General features: G+C 41.2%; 1 protein-coding gene across 1 annotated transcript; it reads right to left on the bottom strand.

Moving 5' to 3' along the window:
• Positions 1–794: 794 nt before the first annotated feature.
• Positions 795–6,866, bottom strand: Lamtor5 (late endosomal/lysosomal adaptor, MAPK and MTOR activator 5). The gene is made up of 4 exons (XM_059264951.1): positions 6,670–6,866; positions 5,777–5,838; positions 3,010–3,127; positions 795–1,246 (listed from the first exon to the last, which is right to left on the bottom strand). Exons 1-4 carry the CDS (start codon positions 6,864–6,866, stop codon positions 1,186–1,188), a joined length of 438 nt encoding a protein of 145 aa, XP_059120934.1. The 3' UTR covers positions 795–1,185.
• Positions 6,867–8,396: the final 1,530 nt, after the last annotated feature.

Below are 8,396 nucleotides of genomic sequence, written 5' to 3'. Positions count from 1 at the left end.
GGACATTACATACATGTTACATACATAATTATATACCTTCTACTTAAGTACACAGAGCTGTGAGTGTCTTACCCAAAATCCTTATTCTGTAAACAGCACTTTAATACTCTAGAATTTTTTTATACTGGGAAATATTAAATTGCCAAATAGTAGGAACTATTTAAATAAATAAACAAACTGGGGCATGTAGTGGGTAGCTGTTCCAGCTTTGACCTGGAAGTACTACCCCCATTGAGGCTTCTAGTAACTGTCACACCTACCTATGGCCTGCCCCTGAGGCGGGGAGGAGATGGGAGCCCTTAAGACCCAAGATCCGGATGTGCAGGCTCTCTTGGTTCCTGGCAATCCTGATGTTGGATGGCAAACCAAGCAGAGTTCTCCAGAGAACACCCCCAAAAAAGAATGTAGGCCCTTGTTGTTCAGACAGTGACTATGCTAATCCCTCAGCTTTAGTTACACAAACATAAAACAGGGCACATTACATGTAGGACAGTGTTATCAGGAAACCCATTTTTGTGTTCACTAAAAGATGAATTAAAACAGAAAGAGGGTAAGAGTACCTACTGTATTATATAATAAGTAGTTTCTTATCTCATTAAGGACATATTACCTATGTCACTTAGGTTAAGGGAAATGTTTGGTCCATGCACCCTTGTATAAAAACACAGACATTTCAAGGAACTTCTGAAAAAGGTAGTTTGGGATACGATCTTTTTGGGGAAAAAAAAATCACAATTCAATAACTGAAAAAAGAAAAATGAGCATTAAGCGCTTAAAGAACCAGAAAAGAAAACTTTCCTCTAAATAGATTTATTGACCACACCGAAGTTCTATATACAAAGTGACCTGGACCTTGGTGACAAATGCCTATACAGGATGCAGGAGTTGGAAGCAGGAAGACCATGAGTTTGAGATCAGCCTGGTCTACACAGTTCTAGGCAATGATGGGGTGCAATACTGGACTGCAGTGACTGTCTCCAAAGAGCAAAATGACAAAAGCCCAAACAAAACACCTACAATCCTTTCCAACTAACATCTTGTAACTGGCTGTCCCATAAATAACAAAGTCCACAGTGGACATTAGGTGAATGGCCTAACTTCTGGAACTTTCATAGTTTCACAAGTGAACTGACACAGGGAGGACTGAATCCCTACGGCAGGCTGCTGGAGAACTGACGAGAGATGTCAAGAGGCCATTTTGTGTACTGCCACTGTGATGCCATCATGTTTCTGGATCATAATGTTCCTGAAAAGCAAAAAGGAAAATAATCAGCAAATTCCTAATAGATGGCACTTAAGATATTTGGTTTAAGATGTAAAACAATAGCATATGCATATATATATGTATAATCTAAAAGCAAGTATGAATGGCTGCTGTTGAGAAATGCCATCCACAAACCCCTACTTCCATAACCTCTGCCATGCTTTTCCCATCCATAAAGAGGACTATACTCTCAAACTATGAGACAAATCTTCCTGTAATCAAAAAAAGAAAATAAATAAAAAGCATATATGGGCATGAAACAGTTGAGAATTACGGGTAAGTCTGTAACATAAAAATGAAATTAATCCTTATCCTTACTACACAACATGGTTCTGATTTTTTTTCTGGAGGTTTTTGCTGGTATTGTTGGAGTTAGAATCCAGGGCCTTGAATCACTAGCCTAGCCTCCTGGTTCTATTTTTAGATTAAAAACAATTCTTTTTTATTTATGTGTGTGTCTGTGTATGCCATATGTGCATGGGTGCCTGAGAAGGCCAGAAGGAGGTATCGGATCCTCTGGAGTCAGAGTTACAAGTAGTTGTGAGCCGCCAAATGTGGGTGGTGGAAACTGATGCAGGTCCTCTGGAAGAGAAGTATATGCTCTTCATCAGCCCTAATTTTTATTATTATGTTATTTTTTGGTGTATGTATGTGTGCCACCACTTGCATATGGAGGTCAGAGGCCAACTTTAGGGGGTCTGTTCTCCTTTGACCATGTGGGTTGCAGGGAGTGAACTCGGGTCATCGGGCTGTTTACAAGCACCTCTGCTTGCTGAGCCATCTTGCTGGCTCCTAGTTCTAATTTTAACCTGGTTATATATTATATATACATATACAATATATTAATATTATATATATATTAATATCCTCTTCATTCCCATCCCCCAAACTGATTAGAGTATGCATTTTTAAAAATGATTTATTTATTTGCATTGGTGCATCTGTGTAAGGGTGTTGGATTCCCTGGAACTGGAATTTTAGCCAGTTGTGAGCTGCCATGTGGGTGCCGGGAATTGAATCCATCCAGGTCCTCTAGAAGAGCAGCCAGTACTTCTAACCACTGAGCCATCTCTCCAGCCATAGTATGCATTTTTTAAGGTTAATTTTATCTGTGTCTGTGTGAGTGTGCACATACCTATATACATGCATGGAGGTCAAAAGGTGTTGGTTGTCCTCTATCGCCATGTACCTAGTCCTTTGATGCAGGGTCTTGTCCCTAAACCTAGGACTCCTTTTCTCTGCTAGACTGGAAGTCAGTAAGCCCCAGCAATTTTCCTGTCTCTGCCCCTCCATCTCTCAACTTGGAGCTGAGGTTAAGGTATTTGTGGGGATGCCCAGCTTGCTACATGGTGCTAAGGTGCTAGAATTTAAACTCAGGACTGTGGATCAAGCACTCATCTTAAACACTGACATCTCTCTAGCCCATATAGTTTTAGATTCTTAACTTTCTTAATTTAACATTTTTATAAAGACCTTTATCTTGGAATATCTTTAACATTTATATTATTTTAGAGAATTCTATTCAACTAATAATTTTTTGTGTTTTTACCGTTTCCCAATTTGTTTTTGGCAAATTGACAGTTCTTGACAGTTCTTATCGCTCATTTTAATGAAGGCCTGTCATGGGGCTGAATGCCCACTGACCTTGTGATACACTGATTAAGGAACTACTGATGGACACAGGGGAAAGCCCAGTCAAGTTTTTCTAAACAAAAAGAAAGGGATGTGCTGTGATATATACTCACCCATTATCTGATTCTAAACAGACCACAGGAATATCAGTGGGGTCAGAGGTTAGCTTAGCTGCTTGCTGGGCTAGAACAGATATCACTCCAGCATGCTCATCTGACAGGGTACCACGACCTAGAAAACAGAGATGAAATTGTTACCTAAGTGTCTAAAAATGAATATAAACCTATACTGTAGTATTTCCTACTGAATTATTCAGGAAAAAGAAACTTAGCTCATGGCCTTTTAGGTTAGGTACGGCCATGAAATGATTTTCCCCACCTGGTATTCAGCTGATCACATCAGTGAGGAAGTCTGGCAATTGTTCTTAAATCAATAAAGTTGTAAATGGCATGCAGTTTTCAGTTATTCCTATCACCATACTATCTCTAAACACCTTCTCAAGCATATAAGGAAGCTGGAATTCAAATCAAATCATAAATTTATTTTATAGGAATTATGCTGAAACCAAGAAATTTAAAGGTGAGAGTGTCTCAATGTGGATAAGGGACTTGTTGAAACTCATTCCTTATGGGAAATCTGATTTTCTAAGCTCGACCTCAAAGAACAAGTCGTTACTCAGAAAGTTCTGCTGTAAGATCACCTTGCCAGCATATGTGAAGATCTGTAAGCATTATTTCTGCCAGCATAAGCTAGCTGGGCTATTTTCAAATGTCTCAAGGATTCTTTACTATTGCTTTGGCTTGTTTTATTAACTAAATCATGTCCTAGATACTAAATGTAACCACCAAGCTTACAACAGATCCCTGAAATAAAAGCAACAGGAACTTGCTTACATCTGAAACTAAGGTAGTAGACAATATACCATCCTGGCAGAAAATCTGGATTCACTATTATTACATAAAAAAATCCACAGGTCAAAGTGAAGCCTGAAGGTCTACAGCAAATAGTAACCTCATACTTTGAAGGTTTTACTTACTCTGTTTTAGATTTCCCACACGTGAATTAAAAAATTTTCCATTAGTGACCTGGCAAATGCTTCAAAAAATTTACCTTTGTTCCAAATGACTGGTCTTTGTAGATGACATAACCTTATTACCTCTGTCTGTTCCTGTACCAGCAAAAGTCCAGAGCTCTAAAAAGGCCTGCATTAGTTATAATAATTCCTAGGTTTACTAGTTTCTGACATTAATTAACTTCAGTCTTTAGCTATTTGTGGTGATATTTTATTTGTGCTTTAATAGATAAAGCTTGCCTGGAGATCAGAGGAAAAAGGCCATTATAAGTAAACAAAGAAGTCAGGCAGCAGTAGCATATGCCCTTAATCCTATCACTTGGCAGGCAGGATCTCTGTGTGTTCAAGGCCACACTGGAAACAGAGCCAGGTGTGGTGGCACACGCCTTAAATTCTAAAACTAGTTATCCATGGAGGTCTTAAGGACTGTACAGACAGACAGGAAGTGACAGAGCTGGGCAGAAAGAGGAAATGTTGTAGCTGGGTGGAGAGAGCAAATCAGATGGCAGAACAGCAAGGCATATAGGTGTGGGTAAACAGGAAGTCACCACATTTGGAAGATGCAGAGTTGGTGAGGTAAGGTTGGCTGGTGGCTTTCCCTACTCCCCTGATCTCTTCCAGGCTTTCACCCATATATCTGGCTCCATGTTTTTTATTTAATAAGACCATTTAGAAATTCACCTACAGCTCATTTTTTTTTTTTTTTTTTTTTTTTTTTTTTGCTTTTCAAGACAAGATTTCTCTGTGTAGCCCTGGCTGTCCTGGAACTCGCTTTGTAGACCAGGCCGGCCTTGAACTCACAGAGATCCACCTGCCTCTCAAGTGCTGCGATTAAAGGCATGCGCCACCCCCGCCTGGTACTATTTCCCTTTCTGGACTTTGTTTCTTATCTGTAATTGCTACAGTTTATTAACATCACATCTTGGTTCTATACTGAGTGTTTTAAGCTTTGGAGGCAGCTAAGAAATCCTATCTCAACCATTCATTAGTTGTAAAACCTTGGGCAAAGTACTTAATGAAGCTCTGTATTTTAATTTCTCTACCACAAAGGGCTTTTCTGAGGAATATTCATGTTTGTACAATGTAAAATACTAAGAACTGTGTCTAGCCAGGTGTGGTGGTGCACACTTTTATTCTAGCACCTCAGGGGGCAGAGGCAGAAGGATCATTGTGAGTTATAGGCCAGCCTGGTCTATATAGTGAGTTCCGGGACAGCCAGGGCCAAGTAGAGTAAGAAAAAAAGAATGGTGTCCGATACTTAAGAGCCCAACACATGTAATTCTTCATTTGTTGCATCATCAAATAACCCAATGAAGAAATTGAAGTGCCCACCCCCCCAGGAGGGGGGAGACTTTCTGTTCTGGGCTCATGCTGCTAGCAGACAGAATAGGAGAATGGGGTTAAAGTCAGATGTGTCTAACTGTGAAGTCCCTACTTTACTGACACTAAGTTAAGAGTGGCTGTATTAACAGCTAGCCTCATCCATTTTTCAGAGTTATTGAAGCAATTAAGGAAATAATATGGCCCAACAGACAGTCCCTGCATATGGAATGCATTAAGTAACAATTACTCTTATCTAAAGCCTTTTTCTAGACCACTTGAAAATTACTCAAAACCACTTTAGTAGGGACAGTTGTAGAACTGGGAGGAACATTTCTGCCTTTTAAAAACAACGGAAAGGCTTCAATTATCTAGTCTTACTTGGAGATATTCTCTATGCTCAAAAGGTAACAGGAATAAAGCTAGAAAATAGTAGCAAAGTAAAACTCCTAGTGAACCTCAAAGGGAGGCTGGTATGAGACACTTACAGCCCAGATTAAGTCCTTGTGAATCTGTGCACAGGACTCCAACAATGGATGGATTCTTCATTCTAATTTTAGGAGCACAAGAAAGACGAGCCAGATGATGTGAAGAAATACTTAAATTATTTTTGTACAAATAAGCTTTCTATGCATTAAGTATTAAGCGCTTCAAATCAGACTTTTTCTTTTAAAACTACCGCCCCCTTCCAAAACAAAAACTGAATTGTTAAGAAACCATTTTCTCACAACGGACTGTGCCAGGTACCTCTGGGCTTCAGAGTGCCACAAACACTGCAGTTATCTATAGGGTTTTGTCCTTGGTGTAGAAGCATGCTCTAGGATAGCAACTCATTTCAAACAACTGTTAAAAAACTTAAGTAACAGGAATTGCTCCTGGAGGGGATTGTGAAGCTAAAGGGGGAGGTGCCTCCTTGTAAGCCACTTTACACTTCCCAATTTTAAATGTTACAGAGATAGCCGAAAAACTTAACGGATGTCTTTACTTCATAAGCGCTGAGTAATTGATGGGTTACACACGCGGGAAGATATGCGTGTGAATTTGCATTACAGGGCTCAATTTAGCACATCTGGTACATCCTTCCCCAAACTTAATCTGTTTCCCAAACTTCTGAAGAGCTACTCGGACCCTATGGACGATTTCGAGGCGACAGGTGATTCGGGCCTCTCTCGCTTGGGCCCGCAAGACTCTTGCTCCATAAGGAAGCGTATAGAGCCTGTGAAACTTATTTGGAGTCACCCGCGGCCCAGACGTCTGCAGAAGTCACCCGCTGGCCTCCCCGAGCGCCCCAAACGTTTCCGCGGACACTCGCAGTCCGTGCCGCTGGTCCCGCTCCAGCTCCCCGGTCCGGAGCGTAGGACCAGCCGCACGCACTACTCACGTGTCCTCCAAATGCTGCTCCAAAGTCGCTTCCATCCCGCCCGCTATCGGCCCCAATCCTAGACCCCGCAGCAAAACGCTTCCTGCTTCCCCGAAAGATTCGGTCATGTGATTTGAGCGGGGCGGGCGCCCGGACGGCGTCTCCAGAGGGACCAAATTCAGCGTGGTGCTGCGTCCGCGCTCTTTACGGAAAGACATAGCTGCTGCGACGTGACCCACGCGGTGGCTGGCGTTCGGCTCGCGGTCCCGGGCTTTCAGATTATTCTCCACCCTCAGGGAGGTCTTCAGTCTGGCCTCAGGGCCTCTGTTCTTGCACTAGCACTTGGTCTTAGTGATTTTTAACCTTTGGATTTCAGTTCAAAGGACTCCTAGCCCTAGCCAAAGTTGGACTTTTTAAAAGTAACCCCGCAGGTTTGACAGGGTCTCACCTGGGCAGTAAGGCAATCACCAAGAAGACACAGGACCCTTGGGAAGGGGTGCACACGCGGCTCTAAAGGAAGAGATGGCACAGGTTGAAACCCCAAAGTGGATGCTGGGAAGTGTCAGAATCTTAACATATTAAGTGAGACGTTGGTAGCTTTTTTGCTCACCTGGGCTGGCCTGGAATTCTGGGTCCTCGAATTTACTGCCGTGTTCCACTACACTTAGTTTGCGTTGATACTTCTACTAACTAAGGCTTAGAAAGTTTTAGGAGAAAGTAGGTTTCAGTTTTAGGTGATAATGAAGACCAAGTATTATTACTTTAAAGTAACTTTAATTTTTAAAATCAATATTTCCTTTTCATTGTTTTGGAGACAGCATCTCATATAGCCCCATTGCCCTCAAATTTGCAATGTATCTGAGGCTGGCCTTGAACTATTGATCCCTGTGCCTTCAGCTCTCAAATACTGGGATTACGCCAACATGCCTGGTTTAAAAACTTTAGAATAAACTAACCACCCAGAGCCCTACTGTCCAGAGATGGCAGTTCCAAAAGGATATTTTGGAGAATATCTTTTCCATATGACTGTCTTTGCAAATGTATTATTTCTAATATTTTTTAAAAGCAAAATCAGCATACATACTGTATATACAATTCTGAATTCTGTAGCAGGGCTTCTTCACAGAATTTATTATAAATACCTTTTCATGACAGTAGGTATTCATTTACTTTGTTTGCAATAGTTGTTATTATAGCTACACCTAAAGTGAATTTACTGTTCATTAGTGACCAGTTCAGTTGCTCTGGGGTCATCGTTGTGTCCCCCACCCCCACCCCGCCCCGGCAGCGCCATTGCAGTGATGGTTGAGTATTCTTATATACAGGTATTGTGCCTTTACATTTTTTCCTTATGGTTAGTTACTGGAAATAGAATTATTGGGTCAAAAGTTATGGTAATTTTAAAGAATATGTATGCATATTATTCCCCAGAAAAATAGTGCAGATTTACACTCAGAAGCTTTGATGAATATGAGAGTGTATCCATGGCTCCCCACTCTCCGTTCATCTCTACCTCCTTCTGTGCAGTATGCCTTGAACTAAGTTTCCTCCAGAAATCTGACCTCGGGCATTTACTCAGTCGTTTTTCTAATCTGGTACCCATAATAGAAGCCCAATTGATTCTATTTAAAGAAGAGGAAAAAACAAAACAAAACACTGCAGGTCAGGCTTACCTCTAACATGTGATTCTCCTGCCTCTGCCTTCCTGATGCTATAATGCTGTTATGCAGGTGTGAGCTACCATGTTT

This window comes from Peromyscus eremicus, chromosome 6, assembly GCF_949786415.1.
Source record: "Peromyscus eremicus chromosome 6, PerEre_H2_v1, whole genome shotgun sequence".
In the NCBI taxonomy this organism is placed as follows: domain Eukaryota; kingdom Metazoa; phylum Chordata; class Mammalia; order Rodentia; family Cricetidae; genus Peromyscus; species Peromyscus eremicus.
The sequence above is the reverse complement of the archived record's forward strand: the minus strand, read 5'-3'. Positions and strand labels throughout refer to the sequence as shown.

What these genes read in the sequence shown, in the direction of transcription:
- Lamtor5 (XM_059264951.1), bottom strand. Translation starts at nt 6,866, where the DNA reads ATGTCTTTCCGTAAAGAGCGCGGACGCAGCACCACGCTGAATTTGGTC. An exon ending in GAGCAGCATTTGGAGGACAC is followed by an intron (nt 5,839 to 6,669) that starts GTGAGTAGTGCG and finishes TCCTAAAATTAG; the next exon opens with AATGAAGAATCCATCCATTG. An exon ending in TGTTTAGAATCAGATAATGG is followed by an intron (nt 1,247 to 3,009) that starts GTGAGTATATAT and finishes TTTGCTTTTCAG; the next exon opens with GAACATTATGATCCAGAAAC.